General features: G+C 41.7%; 1 protein-coding gene across 5 annotated transcripts in view; it reads left to right on the plus strand.

Annotated features, from left to right (window-relative positions):
• Nucleotides 1–17,517, plus strand: part of SLC12A6 (solute carrier family 12 member 6) — a 122,462-nt gene that overhangs the window by 13,008 nt on the left and 91,937 nt on the right. Inside the window, exon 1 of one of the 5 annotated variants that reach the window (XM_062205564.1) lies at nucleotides 15,888–16,032. The exons of the other annotated variants lie outside the window; for them this stretch is intronic. Within the exon in view, the coding sequence (XP_062061548.1) occupies nucleotides 15,915–16,032 (118 nt within the window). The 5' untranslated portion in view covers nucleotides 15,888–15,914. Of the gene's footprint in view, nucleotides 1–15,887; nucleotides 16,033–17,517 lie in introns of those variants that run through there. 5 annotated transcript variants of the gene reach the window in all.

Raw genomic sequence — 17,517 nt, forward strand, 5'->3', positions numbered from 1 at the left:
CACGATTCGCCAGCCGCAGCGGCCATTGGAGGGTGAACCAACGGCAAAAAGGAAGACCTTTCTCTCTGTCTGTCTCTCTCACTATCCAATCTGCCTGTCAAAAAAAAAAAAAAATCATTTGTGAAACTTACAGTTAACATGATTCTGATTTTTTAAAATTTATTTATCTGGAAGGCAGAGTTACGGAGAGGCAGAGGCAGAGAGATCTTTCATCCAGTAGTTCATTCTTCAGATGGCGGCAACGGCTAGAGCTTGGCTGATCTGAAGCCAGGAGCCAGGAGCTTCTTCCTGGTCTCCTATGCAGGTGCAGGGGCCCAAGGATTTAGGCCATTATCTAGTGTTTTCCCATAGCAGAGAGCCAGATTGGAAGTGGAGCAGCCAGGTCTCGAACCGGCATCCCATATGGGATGCTGACACAAGCCATGCCATAGCACTGGCCCACGATTCAGAATTAAAGTCAGTCATATAAATAAATTACTCAGAAGCTATTATGCAAACCTGAAATTTTGAAGTTATCTTGAATGTCTTAACAGAAGAAAAACATAAGAGCTGAAGCTTTTAGCTTCTTAAATTTGTAGTTGGGTGGCTGAGAAGTATAGAAGAAGGAAAAAAAAAAGGATATTGGAGACTGGCGCTGTGGCGCAGCGGGTTAAAGCCCTGGCCTGAAGCGCTGGCATCCCATATGGGCACTGGTTCGAGACCCAGCTGCTCCTCTTCCGATCCAGCTCTCTGCTGTGACCTGGGAAAGCAGTAGAAGATGACCCAACTCCTTGGGCCCCTGCACCCATGTGGGAGATCCTGGCTCCTGGCTTTGGATCAGCGCAGCTCTGGCTGTTGCAGCCAATTGGGGAGTAAACCAACCTCTCTCTCTGCCTCTCCTGTCTCTGTGTAACTGACTTTCAAATAAATAAATAAAATCTTTAAAAGAAAGTATATTATTAGGAAATGACAGGTTTGTCTAGGTCTTAATTCTAATGATATTAGTCCTTTTTTTGTTTTTAAATTTCCTGGTATTTTAGCCCAGAACTGGGTTTTGGTTTGGCATTTCCTTACTAAATCAGTGGAGCAGCTTTTGGCTTACATTTTCATTACTGCATTGCGTGTCCTTGCTATGTTTCTAATGGTTTGAAAAATCCACAGAAAATATTCAGTTTATGACATTCATCTGTTTAATCATGACTGTTTGCCAAATAACATCTGAATTTCCTGCAATTTATCAGACAGATCTGCTTTAACTTGGGGTGGGTTTATGTATTTTTCAGATATTTAGTTTAAAACCAAGAAAACACTAATAAATTAAAAATTCTTATGTATACATGAACATTTTCATTTTGAGGAGCTATGAGAACTTGAATCCAACTGAAATATTTTTGTTCTATTTTTGAGAGCATTTGCCTTTACCATATTTAAACTATTATTTTTACTGCCAGAAATAGTAACTTATTTTCACAACTGGCTAATTTACATCCTAAGTAGCATGAAGAGAATACGCTTTGATGATTTATTTTTTTCTGGTTTAGCAATGTGCCACATTCCAAATAAATTTTAAGAATATATCAGGAGTCCGGCACTGTGGCATAGTACGCTAAGCCTCCACCTGCAGTGCCAGCATCCCATATGGGCGCTGGTTCTTGTCCCAGCTGCTCCTCTTCCCATCCAGCTCTCTGTTATAGTCGGGAAAGTAGTAGAGGATAGCTGAAGTCCCTGGGCCACTGCACCCACCTGGGAGACCCGGAAGAAGCTCTCAGCTCCTGGCTTCAGATCAGCTCAGCTCCAGCTGTGTGGCCATTTGGGGAGTGAACCAGTAGCAGATGGAAGACCTTTCTGTCTGTAGCTGTACCTCTCAAATAAATAAATAAATAAATCTTTAAAAAATTGATCAGAAATAGAGAATTATCCTTTCCAGTTAGATGAATTACTGCTTTTCCTTTCCTGAAAAAATTATGTTTCAATATTATTTCATTTAAGAAAGTTTTTTTGGAAATAAAGCTCTTTAAGTAATATTTTAATAATTAGGATGAAACCAACATTTTTATCTTGAGTCCATTATTCCAGGTGATTTATACTGTAAATGACTTCCATGGATATTAGAGTTTCTGAATGTTCTTGGAATATTTTCTATGTACTGGTGTACTCTTTATAGGAATTCTAATTTTTGTGAATTCTTCCTTTTCCTTCAGGTATTCCATTTTTCATTCATCATAAAAAGCTGGATCATTATAATCAACAGTTAGACATTCTCTCAATGCAGTTTTCTTTCCAGATTCCTTGCAACATTTGGTAAAATCTTCAACTTGTTCAGAAGAACCTCTCTTTGGCTTTTTCTCATTAATTTAGGGAGCAAAACGTCTTTTTTGCCATGTTTGAGATGCTGCTTTGCAGGATGGAAAGCCATCTCAGCAGGCAGAGAAAAGTCTCTTTTGTGATCAGATGGAATTTTTCTCATCCACAAGAAAACTGAGGCTGATGAGGTTAAATAACCTGTTCAAGACCGTTTCAGTAATTAATTAAAGAACAGTGATTTGAGGCCAGGCATGTGGATTCCAATGCCAGTATTTTTGTTATCATACTGCACTTTCTCTGGTATACTAATAAGGATTAGAGACTTTTATTAAGCTGCAGTTGTGTAGCAGGGTAGATAAAATGTAAAAGAAATGTAGTTTTTATGTTCTGTTGACATTTTTGGCATTATTTTGTTCTGATTTGGAGGCATGAGAGGGAAAATTAAAAACAAAAGGTTAAAAAAACCACACACACACACACAGCATCAGGGCTGGCATTTTGGCATAGTGGTTAAAGCTGCCGCCTGAGAAGTAGGCATACCATTTGGGTACCAGCTTCTTTACTTCCCATCCAGCTCCCTGCTAATGCACCTGGGGAAGCAGCAGAGGATGGCTCAAGTGCTTAGGCCTCGGCCACCCACGTGGGAGACCCAGAGGAAGTTCCTGGCTTCAGTCTGGCCTGGTCCTGGCCATTGAGGCCATTTGGGGAGTGAGCCAGTGCATGGAAGGTCTCTGTCTCTCCCTCTCTCTCTGTAACTCTGCCTTTCAAATAAATATAATAAATCTTTAAGAAAAAAACAGTGTCATATTCCCTGAATAACTTAGATTTGTGTTCCTAAAAGAAAATCCAGTCTAAAGATATATATTTCATTGCCGTTTACGTACATGATGTGAAAATGGCTAGGACAGTGAAGTAGTACTGAGTTACACAAACAGTTATTGATTTTGCTACATTAGTCCATCTGTCCTAAAGTTAATGCAGATTCATATTTTGATTGAACTCTCAGTAGGAAATCTATTTTAAAATGGAGTTTTGTTTAAGGGGAAGAAGAATGCAATGACCTATAAAAACATTTTGTTCTCTGAGGTGAATTAAATTAACAAGGAAATTTTGACGTGTGTTTTCATTTTCCTTTCCTTATATTTTTGGAAATACATCCTTAGTTTTGACAATATGTTGTCTAATTTCAGATTTATTTACTGTACACTGTTTTCACGTTTATGGGAAATCCATGTTTTAAAAGAAGATTTAATTGAAAGAGTTACGAGAGAGAGAGAGAGAATCTTCCATCTGCTGGTTCATGCCCCAGATGGCCCCAGCAGCATGGGCTGGGCCAGGCTAAAGCCAGGAGCCAGGAGCTGCTTCCTGGTCTCCCACGTGGATGGCAGGGGCCCAAGCACTTGGGCCATTTTCTGCTGTTTGCCCAGGAGCATTAGCAGGGAGCTGGATCAGAAATGGAGCAGCTGGGACATGAACCAGTGCCCATATGGGATGCTGGCTTCACAGGCGGCAGCTTAACCCACTGTGCCACAACGCAAGCCCTGAGAAGCCTATTTTTTAACCTAGCAAGTATTTTGTAATAAAAGAATGAAATGTCCTACAGCGAAAATGAAACCTGAGTGGGTTATTGAGCAATCCATGTTCATGACTGTCAGTGCTACCTGTTTGGTTGGTGATTTGGAGTCCTATTGTACCGTGATTATAATGCCAATAGATTAAAGAAAGCACTAGCAGCCAGGAAACAGGTAACAGTGGAAGCTGAGGACTGAGTCCTCAGAGGCATTTGATAATGTCTCCTTTAGTATTTGGGTCAGCAGCTAAAATGGCCATGTAGGTATCAGGTTAGCTGGCCATCCCTCCTGCTGCCTCCTTCTTACGCCTAGTGAAGATTCATAGCTGGAGGTCCCCAAAGAAGTAACTGGGCAAGATGATGGTGTGTTGTGCTTTCAGGGTTCCTTCTTGCAGAGGTGGGGGATACCTGGCTCACAGGCTGTATAAGCCCACAAAATCATTTGGTCTGACCCTGCCAAGGCAACTTCAGGCAGGACTTGAAATTCAATAAATCTAAAGCAGACTAATTTTCAAGTTGATAATCGTGTATGGCCTACAAATGATGTTATAAATATCCAAATGGCCCTTGGCAGGGAAATGGTTTCTCCACCCCTGGTAGCATATTGTACTTACAGTTTTATGTTACCTTTTATTCCATAGTTAAGTGGACAAGGCTGTGAGCTTAAGGGCAGGAACAGTCTTTACTCTTCACTTCATTGCTACTTCCTGGCACATACTGGGCACTCAGATAATATTGAATAGATGCACAATTCCTTCAACCTCAGTAAAGCATGAAATTTTCCTGATGCTTTGAGAACTGTGGCTTCCTTACTCTACCATATTATGACTCTCTTAGATTTTTATCATCTTTCAGTGCTTAGCCCTGAAATTCATTATATAATAATCACTGTTATCATTTCATAAAAATCCATTTTCATATATAATTTCATATAATTTTTAGATGCAGGACTTTTAGATATACTAAGTCCTTTCTACTTATGATAGTTGGTCTTCACCAGAGTAATTGATTTATTCATTTAATTCTTTCTGTAATTATCTACATAATAAGGCAAAATTTAGAATTTGTGATAATTTTGGGGCCTGCATTGTGACATCGTGAGTTAAGCCACTTCCTTCAACGCTGACATCCTGTACAGGCACCAGCTCCTGACTCACATGCTTCACTTCGATTCAGCTTCCTGCTAATGCGCCTAGAAAAGCAGCAAAAGACAGCCCAAGTGGTTGGGCCCCACTCACCCACGTGGGAGACCTGGGTGAAGCTCCTGGCTGCACCCAGCCCTGGCTATTGCAGCCATTTGGGGAGTGAACCAGCAGATGGAAAGTGGAAATAAACCAGATTTATTTTTTATTTATTTGAAAGGAAGTTAGGAGGGAGAGAGGTAGGGAGGGAGGGAAAGAGGTAGGGAGAGAGGGAAGGAGAAAAAGAGCGCGCTTCTATCTGATGGTTCAGAGTTAGAGAGCGCTTCTATCTGATGGTTGAGAGAGAGAGAGCGAGAGAGAGCGCTTCTATCTGATGGTTCACTCCCCAAATAGCCACAATAACTGGGGCTGGGCCAAGCCGAAGCTAGCAGCACAGCTTCTTCCAAGTCTCCCATGTGAGTGAAGGGGCCAAAACACTTGGACTGTCTTCCATTGCTTTTTCCCAGGCACATTAGGAAGTGGAGCAGCCAGAACTGGGGAGCTGGATCAGAAGTGAAGCAGCCAGGACTAGAACCAGTGCCCATGTGGGATACCAGCATTGCAGGAGGAGGCTTAACACGCTGTGCTGCAATGAGGGCCCCTGGTTTGCATTATAGACAAAGGCTTAATGCTCCGCTAAATGAAGAGTTCAACAAGTAAAAAGACCATAGTTCAACAAGAATATTAATTTTGATATTTTAATATTTTCAGGGTTTGCTGAATATGATAAAGAAAATATGTGTGTGTGTGTGTGTATATACATACATACGTATCCTTATGAATGGAGTACACTTTTCACTCTCCTTCTGTAGCAGTAACTCCAAATTTAAATAGAGAACTGCTCATCTCTTCTTATAACCTGTTAATAGAATTCTTTTTTTTTTTTTTGACAGGCAGAGTGGATAGTGAGAGAGAGAGACAGAGAGAAAGGTCTTCCTTTTTTGCCGTTGGTTCACCCTCCAATGGCCGCTGCGGCCGGTGCATCTTGCTGATCTGAAGCCAGGAGCCAGGTGCTTCTCCTGGTCTCCCATGCGGGTGCAGGGCCCAAGGACTTGGGCCATCCTCCACTGCACTCCCGGGCCATAGCAGAGAGCTGGCCTGGAAGAGGGGCAACTGGGATAGAATCCAGCGCCCCATCCGGGACTAGAACCCGGTGTGCCGGCGCCGCAAGGCAGAGGATTAGCCTGTTAAGCCATGGCGCCGGCCTATAGAATTCTTTAACACGGAAATATTCAGCGTGTAGTATGAGGACCTGTCTGTGAGGAGATAAATTTAGAATTTTTTAAAGAAAGTGTATAGTTTGATAAGCAATTTCATGTCTATTGAATCTAAACTTGTTTGGTATATACTTATTTTATCTTCATAATAATTCATCTTATTTTTTAAAATATAATTACTTATGATATATTGGAAGTTTAAAGAAAAAAATCCTTTACCAGAGATAATTTTCAAAGCACCACTCTAAAACAGTGGTTCATAGCCTTTTGTTTGTGTGCCTAGCCTTATGAATGATGCCACACTACAGGAGGTTTGGAGGAGTGTTTCTCTACCAGTGGACATATTAAAATTTTTGGAAGTTTTTTTTTTTTTTTTAATATTTACTCATTTATTTGAAAGAGTTACACAGAAGGTGAGGCGGAGAGAGAGGTCTTCCATCCACTGATTCACTCCCCAGATGGCTGCAATGGCCAGGGCTAGCTAGGCTAAAGCCAGGAGCTAGGAGCACTTGGGCCATCTGCTGCTGCTTTCCCAGGCCATAGCAGAGAGCTGGATCGGAAGAGGAGCAGCCAGGGTTAGAACTGGTGCCTATATGGGATGCCAGTGCCGCAGGCAGGGGCTTAGCCTATTATGCCACAGCACTGGCCCCTAATTCATGTATATTAAAGAAATAATTCATACTTTTTTTTTCTCAGACAACATCTCTTCTAATAGGATGAATTATTATTTATATTTGTTATAAAAACTTTATAAAATATGTGGTTGAGTATAAAACATAAATCAACCTTTGTAGCTGAAAGTTCCTTATAAATTGGCCTTAAAGGGGACAGCATTGTAGCTTAGTGAGTTAAGCCTATGTTGTGGGCATACCACATGAGTGCCAGTTTGAGTCCTGGCTATTTAACCTCTGATCCAACTCCCTGCAGTGAGCCTGGCAAAGCAGCAAGAGATGACCCGAGTACTTGGATCCCTGCACCTGCATAGGAGCCCCCGTGGACTTCCCAGCTCCTGCCTTTGGCCATCTGGGGAGTGAACCAGCAGATGGCAAATCTCTCTCTCTCTTAATCTCTCTCTCTCTTTTTTCAGTAACTCTGCCTTTCAAATAAATAAATAAATATTTTTAGAAAATTGTTCTTGATCAAGAAAATTAAGATATAGCTAATTTTTATTTGTATCTAATTGCTGGCCAGTGCTTACAGAAATTTAGTAAACAGTGGCTGCATTAAATATTTTGAAATATTTACTTACTATATTGGAAATAGTGGCTTAGAAGTAGATTCCACTTTGTTTGCAATTTCTTTGAAAATACTATTTATAATAAACCAAATACTGTAGATGTGATACTATTGTTGGTTACAATTTTAAAGTTTCCTTAGGTGTAGCTAGATTTCAGTAGTGGAGCAAGCACTCTGAATGGTGCCTTAAAACCACAGGGCTATAAAAGTCCATAAGATTTTAATATTTTGAAGTCAGAATTTTTCTTTGCTCAGCATTCCCACTAAATCTTTGTTTGTGTTTGCACATATTTTTGCAAAGTCTAATGTTCAAGTCTAATGTATTTGAGTGAGAGAATGCTATGAGAAGGTGTAGACCGATAAAGATAAATTAAGGCTACTGTAGCTATTCTCCTAGAATCTAGTCTGTTTTACTTTTTTTATTACATTTTAAAAGATTTATGTATGTATACATTTGAAAGAGTAACAGAGAGTTAGAAGGAGAAACACAGAAGAGTGCATACTCTTCCGTCTACTGGCTCACTTCCCAAATGGCTGCCACAGCTGAGGCTGGGTCAGTCCAAAGCCAGGATCCAGAAACTCCCTCTGGATCTCCGACATGGATAGCAGAGGCCTAAGTACTTGGGCCGTCATACACTTTCTTCCCAGGTACATTAGCAGGAAGCTGGGTCAGGAGCAAAGCAGCTGAGAGTCAAAGTTGATTCAAAGTTGATTCAGCTCCAATATGAGATGTTGGCATCGCAAACAGAGGCTTAACCCACTGTGCCACAGTATTTTTACACTTTTAAATTTTAGAGCAGTTTGTATTTATTTTACAGCATTTCTAATAGTACTTTGATCATGTTTAATCTCATATTTTATTTAAAAAAGAATTCTATTAAATACATTATCAATGTATTTAAACTTTCAAAAATTACCAGAACTTTCACAAATCTGCATAATGCTCTTCAGAATGACATTTAGTACGACTGCTGTATTCAGAACATATGTGTCTTTTTAATTCCAAGGATTTTGTTTAGTACTCACTTATAGAAGTTTTTTTTTTTTAATTTTTTTAAAAGATTTATTTTATTTATTTTAAAGAGTTACACAGAGAGGTAGAGAGAGAGAGAGAGAGAGAGAGAGAGAGCTTCTATCTGCTGGTTCACTCCCCAAATGGCTGCAATGGCCGGAGCTGCGCCGATCCATAGCCAGGAGCCAAGATTCTCCTCCAGGTCTCTCACACGGGTGCAGGGGCCAAGGACTTGGGCCATCTTCTGCTATCCCAGGCCACAGCAGAGAGCTGGATCAGAAGAGGAGCAGCCGGGACTCGAACTGGCACCCATATGGGATGCCAGCGCTTCAGGCCAGGGCTTTAACCCACTGCGCCACAGTACCGGCCCCTAGAAGTTTTCTTTTTCTTTCTTTCTTTTTTTTTTTTTTTTTTTTTTTTGACAGGCAGAGTGGACAGTGAGAGAGAGAGACAGAGAGAAAGGTCTTCCTTTTACCGTTTGTTCACCCTCCACTGCGGCTGGCACACTGCACTGATCCGAAGCCAGGAGGCAGGTGCTTCTCCTGGTCTCCCAAGCGGGTGCAGGGCCCAAGCACTTGGGCCATCCTCCACTGCATTCCTGGGCCACAGCAGAGAGCTGGCCTGGAAGAGGGGCAACCGGGGCAGAATCCGGCGCCCTGACGGGGACTAGAACCTGGTGTGTCGGTGCCGCAGGCAGAGGATTAGCTATTGAGCCACAGTGCCGGCTAGAAGTTATCTTAAAAAAAGTTTCCTTGCATTATGGACCCATTTTTAGCATGAATGGTTACTTGATAATTTTCAGCAATAAGATCAGTGGTTCTATGTTACTTGTATAGCTTTCAATTGATACAGTTCTCAGTTTTTTGAGAACCAAGAGAAAATACATCTGATTTTCTCTAAAATTGAGTGATTTTTCATGATATATCAGTGTTTGACAATCTGATAATGACTGTGTTGAAAATAATTTCCACTGACTCTTAGTTGTTTCAGTTTTCTCATTAAATCTAATAAGTCTTCATTTGTTTTAAATAAATGAGTTGAATAAAACAACCCATTAAAAATAAGGTGAGTGGGGCCAGCACTGTGGCGTAGAAGGTGAAGCTGCCGCCTGCAGTGCCAGAATCCCACATGGGCACTGGTTCAAGTTCCAGCTGCTCCTCTTCCAGTCCAGCTCTCTGCTATGGCCTGGGAAAGCAACAGAAGATGGCCCAAATCATTGGGCCCCTGCTCCCACGTGGGAGACACAGAAGAAACTCCTGGCTCCTGGCTTTGTATTGGCGCAGCTCTGGCCATTGCAGCCAATTGGGGAGTGAACTAGCAGATGGAAGACCTTCCCTCTCTGTCTCTGTCTCTGTCTCTCTCTCTCTCTCTCTCTGCTTCTCCTTCTCTCTCTATGTAACTCTGACTTTCAAATAAATCTTTAAAAAACAAAATAAGGTGAGCTATGATTAAAAATAATTAAAAATAAGTGTTCAGTGGTTAAGATGCCAGCATCCCACATCAGAGTGCCTGAGTTTGATTCCTGATTCTCCCTCCAGCTTCCTGCTTGTGCAGACTCTGGGAGGCAATAGTGATGGCTTAAGTGATAGGGATTCTGCCACTCTCAGAGGGAGACCTGGATGGAGTTCCAGCTCCCAGTTTTGGCCCTGCCCAGCGCCCAGCTCTGACTTTTGAGGAATGAACAAGCTAATGGAAGCACACATTCTCTTGCTTTCTCTTTCATTTGGGGAATGAACCAGCTCATGGAAGCACACTCTCTTGCTTTCTCTCTCTGCTTGTCAAATTTTAAAAAAGGTTATTTATGTATTTGTTTGAAAGAGTTTCAGAAAGATAGAGGGTGAGAGGGAGAGAGAGAGAGATATCATCCATCCACTGATTCACTCCCCCAGTGGCCATAACTCCTGGGGCTGGACCAGGCTGAAGCCAGTAGCCTGGAACTCCATCCTGGTCTCCTATGTAGCCAAACACTTGGACCATCTTCTGGTGCTTTCCCAGGCACATTATCAGGGAGCTGGATGGGAAGTGGAGCAGCAGGGACTTAAACCAACACTCATACAGGATGCTGGCATGACAGGCAGCTTTTTAGCTTACTATGCCTCAACACCAGCCCCATGTCAAATAAATTTTTTAAATAATAAAAATTGGATAGTGTGGCATGGTAAATTATAATTTCTAAATACTTCCTAAAATAGACCTGTTCTGAAGAATGGGGAATGTTAGCTTTTTTTCCCCCAATTTGTTTTATTTATTTGAAAGGCAGAGTGAAAGAGAAAGGGGGAGACCGAGTAAAAGTGATCTTCCATCTACTGGTTCACTCCCCAAATGGCCACATCAGTTTGGGCTGAGCTAGGCAGAAGCCAGGAGTCAGGAACTCCATCCCGGTCTCCCATGTGGGTGGCACCCACCCAAATACTTGGACCATCTTTTGCTGCTTTCCCAGACACATTAGCAGGGATCTGGATCTGCAGCAGAGCAACCAGGACACACTAGCACTCCAATATGGGATGATGGAGTTCCTAGCAGTGGCTTAACCCATTAGGCCACATGTTGACCCTACTGTAATTTTTCAGTGTAAATATTTTTTAAAGAGTTATTTATTTATTTGAAAGTCAGAGTTACACAGAGAAAGAGAGGCAGAGAGAGAGAGATTCTTCCATCTGCTGGTTCACTCCCCAATTGGCTACAATGGCTGGAGCTGCGCCAATCTGAAACCAGGAGCCAGGTGCTTCCTCCTGGTCTCCCATGCGGGTGCATGCGCCCAAGTGCTTGGGCCATCCTCCACTGCCTTCCTGGGTCACAGCAGAGAGCTGGACTGGAAGAGGAACAACTGGTACTAGAACCAGCACCTATATGGGATGCCGTTGCCGCAGGCAGAGGATTAACCAAGTGAGCCATGGTGCCGGCCCCATGCCAATGATCTTTAAAAATTTTTTTGTTGGTGCCACTGCTGTGGTGCAGCAGCTTAAGCCACGGCCTGTAGTGCTGACATCTCCTATGAATGCTGGTTTGAGTCCCAGCTGTTCCATTTCCAGTCTACCTCCTGCTAATGTGCCTGAGAAAGCAGTAGAAGATGGCCCAAGTGCTTGGGCCCTAGTACCTACATGGGAGACCTGGAAGAAGCTCCTGGCTTCCACTTGGCACAGCCCCAGCCATTGGGGCCATTTGGGGAGTGAACCAGCATCTCTGTCTCTCCTCTCTCTCTCTCTCTCTCTCTCTCTCTCTCTCTCTCTCTCTAGCTCTGCCTTTCAAATAAATAACCAAATATTTAGAAAATTTTAAATTAATTTATGTGAGAGAAAGGCAAAGAGCTTCCATCTGCCAGGAGCCAAGAGCTCAATCCAGTTTTCCCATATAGGTTGCAGGAACCCAACTACTTCAGCCATCACCTACAGCTGCCAGGGAACACTGTAGCAGGAAGCTGGAACTGGGAGTGGATCCAGGACTTGAACCCATGCACTCTGATATGGATGATGCAGGAATCCCAATCAACGTTTCAGCCTAGGCCAAACATCTCTCCCTCAACAGTCTTTTTAATTGTGGTTTTATTTTGTATTTCCTTGATGGTCAGTGAGGTTGAGCACTTTTTCAAGTGCTTGTTAGCCATTTGCATATCTTCCTTTTTCAGTTTAAATCTTTTGCCAGGTTTTTTTTTTTTTTAACATTAATTTTGTTTATTTGAAAAAGAGTAACAGAGAGAGGGAGCGGCAGAAGAAGAGATCTTCCACCAACTAGTTCACATCCTAAAATGGCCATAATGGCCAGGGCTAGGCCAGGCCAAAGCCACAAGCCCAGAACTCCTTTCAGGTCTCCCATGTAGGTGGCAGTTGTCCAGGTACTTGGGCCATTTTTTGCTGCCTTCCCAGGTGCAGTAGCAGGGAGTTGGTTTGGAAGTGGAGTAGCCAAGACTCAGGACTCAAACTGGTACTCCGATATGGGATATAAGGGATGTTGGCATTGCAGGCAGCAACTTAACCTGCTGTGTCAAAATGATGGCCTTGAGTTATCTTTTTATTTTTGAGTTGTGGGGTTTTTTAGGATGTTATAAATAAGAGTGCTTTGTCAAATATATGTCTGGTGAATATTTTCTCCCTATGATTTGCTAGTTTATTTTCATAATGGTGTCAATTCATTGTGTCTTTTCAACAGTTTATTATGTAATTTTTTCAAGCATGCAGAAGTTTTACAGTGAACAACTGTACACCCCTCACCCATATTCTGTTATTAACATTTTATTGTACTTGTCCTTTTACCTGTCTGTCCTATTGTAGCATCAAGTAAATTGTAGACATCAGTTCACTTCCTCCTCAAGAAGCATATTATTAATTAAAATTCAGTATTTGCCACTTTCTTTTTTCTTTTGAGGCAAACTTTTCGAGTGACTCTTGGCTGAGTTTTGACAAATGCTTGTACCTGTTAGAACCTTAAACCTTATAAGGATATAGAAAATTTCCAGGGCTCCAGGAAGTCTTCTCCTATCTGGTGCCACTTAATCTTTACCTCCATTCCCCCAGAGACAACCATGTTCCTGATATTTTTTTTGCACCATAGATTAGTTTTGCCTGTTATAAAACTTTGTAACTGTGAATTCATGTTGTTTACTACTTTGTGTAAAGTTCTTTGACTTAGCACATTTTTTAGATCAATCCATGTTGCATGTCCCAATAGTTCATTCTTTTTTTATTGCTCAATAATAATCCTTTGTTCGACTGTATCATGCTTTGTTAATCCGTTATTTTAAGGATGGAAGAGGGATGTTTCTAGTTGGGGGATGATATGAATAATATGCTGTAAACATTTTTGTTCAAGTGCATTTGTGGGGACATATTTTCACTTCTAGGAGTAAGTACCTAGGAGTGGAGTTGCTGGATTATAGGGTAAGTGTCAGACCCTTTTCCATAATAGATATATTAATTTACACCCTCCACAAAAATGTATGAAAGTTCTTTCTGTCCCACATTCTCGCCAGGTTTGATGTTAGCTGTCTTATTAATTGTTAATTGTCTTGGTGTGTGTAATTTTACCTAATTGTGATGCTTGAAATAGTTTTTTTTTTTAAAGATTTATTTATTTATTTGAAAGAATTACATAAAGAGAGGAGAGAGGAGAGGCAGAGAGAGAGAGGTCCTCCATCTGATGGTTTACTCCCCAGTCGGCTGCAACGGCCAGAGCTGCGCCGATCTGAAGCCAGGAGCCAAGAGCTTCCTCTGGGTCTCCCACGCGTGTGCAGGGGCCAAAGACTTGGGCCATCTTCAGCTGCTTTTGCAGGCCACAGCAGAGAGCTGGATTGGAAGCAGAGCAGCCAGGTCTTGCACCAGCACCCATATGGGATGCCAATGTCTCAGGCCAGAGCATTAAGCCACTGCGGCACAGTGCTGGCGCCTCAAATAGTTATTTCTTACACCGTGCTTTTTAATTTTTTAAAAATTCCTATGCATATCACTCATACACCTGAGCTTTTTCTGTGCTGCCTTTATCTTCAGTTTTATCTACAGTTAACTCTAGGAGATACCTGTTTTTAAACTGCTGATCACTGTGGTCCCAGCACATTAAGTTGGCAAGTAAGTTACTGCTATTGTAGTTAACAGGAATAGGTCACCTTTCTAGTTGTTTAGTTTGGGAATTTTCTTAGAGAGGAGGGGTGGTAGGGTAACATTTGTACAAAGGCTTATATACACAAGCTGTACACAGATTTATAAATGTGAGTCATTGTTTCCATCTATCAACTACAGAAGATTAGCCACAGTTCAGACTCTCTAAAATAAATACGAAAGGCAATATCCAAGTGGAAATATCTCAAGGCACTGAAGTATTAACATACTTGGAGCTCAGAATATTCTAATATTGAAATCTTGGACAGCTTGGTAATTCTTTTAAGTTGCTACAAATACATTATTTGAGTAGCTATCTAACTTGCAATATGGGAAAATCACCAAAGTACTACCTGCTCTTAATTTCTTTCAAAGATTAAAAAAGTTACCAATCATCTCAGGTGATAACACTTTTCTGTTTCCCCTACAGTAGTAATTCTCAAGCTTGGTTGCAGTTAGAACCACCTGAAGAAACTTTAAAGTGTTTGCCCAGGCTGCATTCCAAAGTAATAAAATGAGACTATCTGGGATAGAACCTAGGCATCATTAGTTTTAAAAGCTCACCAGGTGGTTCCAGTGTGCAGCCAAGGTTACAGAACGATGCTATTAAGAATCCATGAAATAAAGTTTAGGTAAGTGTGTATGGGTTTTCTCTCTTTAAAACGTGTCTGTGTTGCCTGTCATAAAGGCATTGGAGGTCTTAAGGTGGGCCTCACCGTTTGCAATCTTTGTGACTTTGGGCAAGACTCTTAGCTGAATATTTCTGTTTCTGTGATGATTAAATGAGATCACAATGTAAAATTTCCAGTGCAGTGCAGAGCACAGACTTTTGGTTTCCTTCTCTGTTCATATTCAAGTCTTTGAACGGGGATTAGAAAGCATCATTCCTTTCTGGTAAATAAAATTAGCCTAGCCTTACTTGTCAGGTGGAAAGCATTCCTAACAACAAAGCCCTTAGATTACATCATCAGGATAGAAATTAACACAGGGCTCAATTTATTGACTCTTGAGCTCAGAGGTAGTACTTCTTACTGTGTAGTTAGGAGTCATCAACTGAGAATATGATACTGGTGACAAAATACACCAAGAGCATGCTATTGTGTGTGCTAAAAAAACTATATTCCTCTTAATCAGAGATTTCCTTTTTTTTTTCTTTAAAGTACGATGTTTAAGCTCTCTTTACAACACTAAAAAAATTCTGCAATCTTCTGCTTAAACCTAGTTTTCTGTTTTCAACAAAGCTCTGTTTTGGGGAAAGTTAATCTCTTTTTGTCCTTATGTAGTGTGTAGAACTCTGCCTTGTGTAAAATGAGAGTTCATTAAATATTTGCTGATTGTTTCTACCCAGAGAGTTAGAAAAAGTCTATGAATTTGTATGACTTTCTTCCCCATATGGTTTGAAATAAAGAACAGAGGCTTACAAACAATATACATTTCATTTTCTGGTTGACTTTAGGCCAGTGTTTCTTCAGAGAGTAGTCTGTAAAATGAACTCTTCCCTGGTCTTTGCCGTGTGAAATAGGAGGGCAGGGTTGAGGTCACAGTGCAGACACAGGGTGGCCGCAGTTTCAGTGACGGCAGCGGACCGGGCGCACCTGAGCTGCCGCCTGCACGGTTCTGGGGTTCTGCAGGTCAGTCACAGAAGGGTGGAGTGAGTCCTTTTAAGTGAACGATAAACACCGTGGAAGGCGTGTCTCCCAGCGCCCCACTCCCTAGGAGCTGTAGGTCACGTGAGCCACGGGTACTTCCCGATTCCCAGCCGCTGTCTGCCGCGGGCAGCCCGAGGCGGGCAGGGGGTTCCAGAGCGCCGCGTTTCCCGCCGCCGCGATGCCGCACTTCACCGTGACTAAGGTGGACGACCCCGGGGAGGGGCCGGCGGCCTCGGGCTCCCAGGAGCCCAGCGGAACCGAAGTGAAAACCCGGGGTCAGGGTTCTGATGAGCGAGGTGAGTGCTCGGGGCGCCTTGGGAGCCTCAGAGTTTCCGAGAGGGATGGTAACTATGCTAGCAAAAATCCGAACGCTTGCCCGAGGATGGAGGGGCGCTGTGGCTGAAGGGCTGTGCAGCCGGCTCGCCCCTGCTGTGTCTGATAACCCGCAATGAGTTCAGTGTTGCCTACCACCAGGTGAAATGGAATCTGTGGCAGTGTTTGAAAAGGGTTTGGAAGCAGAAAGAAAGGCACCGTAGACGTCACTGATGTGGAATCTGGAGTTCAGTTTTCACTCACACAGGTTGGATTGTATCTGGAGAAGACTAAGTCCCCCCCGGTGGACGACACTGAAACTTAGCAGTTTATATAGTATTATATAAAGAGGGAGCATGGTTCAGTAATTTTGTACCTTGGACTCTGTACTTGTGTCTTTTCAGGTTATTCAGGGTTTTTCCTCAGTTTACCAGCTAAACAGTAATTCAGTGGTGAGTGGCGTAAGAATTCTTTAATGAACAAAAGTACAATAGCTGGTCATTATAGTGACTAACATAGCATCAGGTTTAATAAAGTCATTTGATGAATGTGATTATCCCTATTATTTTCTCTAAATGGTGGCAGTTATACTTTCTAGGGGAATTGTGGTTTTAAATTTTTAAACGTGCAATTAAAATCTTAGTTAATATTATGGTATTAAACAGAGTTGTAGTTTGAAGTCCCTTATTTCTTAAGTATATAAATTGTCAGCAACTTTTGTAATACGTGAATACAGGCTAAGAGAGGGACTAAGCTGCAAATTCTGTGATTCGGACTTTTCTCTGTAGCAGGCGACACATTGCAGTTCCTTGCTATAAGCAGCTGCTGATCGCCTCTGTTGCTTACCACGCATTAGAGAATTCTTTAAGAGTTTTTAACTTATTTGAAAATGGAAGCTGTTAAGATAAAATGTTCCTTTTTTTTTTTTTTTCCTTCCAGTGAGAGAATTTGTTAGGGGAAGATAAGAAAGAAGGTTTCATGTAAACTCCTTGTCTGCTATGTTATTTTCATTTTGCTGAATAGTCAAGATGATAAGTTGAAAGCAAGTTTAACCAACTTTGAACTTGAACCCGATTCTGTGCAACTTGAGCTCAGAGGAGTTAGGTTCTCTCTCAGTCCTGTATGTATTTAAAACTATATAAATTTCTTACACTTGCCACCCTAAGATTTTAATCCCTGTTGCTTTTGTCCTCACTGTTGTCTTCATCAATTTTGCAAAACACAAACTAATGAAGTCCACCTGCACCTCATCACGCTTCTCATTGTTTCACATTCTTCTTTATCATCTACTTCTGTTTTATTTCATCTTTACTAATCCCACTGTGTTTAGGGAAACCTATTTTCTCTGGTTTAGAACAGTGTTAAAATCATTTAATCTATAGTCACCAAGAAAAGCCATACAAACTTTGATAGTACCCAAATTTGTAATAACTGACATTTTTAGGCTTAGTTTATTTTCTTTCATAGTA

This window comes from Lepus europaeus, chromosome 11 (assembly GCF_033115175.1).
Source record: "Lepus europaeus isolate LE1 chromosome 11, mLepTim1.pri, whole genome shotgun sequence".
Classification (NCBI taxonomy): Eukaryota; Metazoa; Chordata; class Mammalia; order Lagomorpha; family Leporidae; genus Lepus; species Lepus europaeus.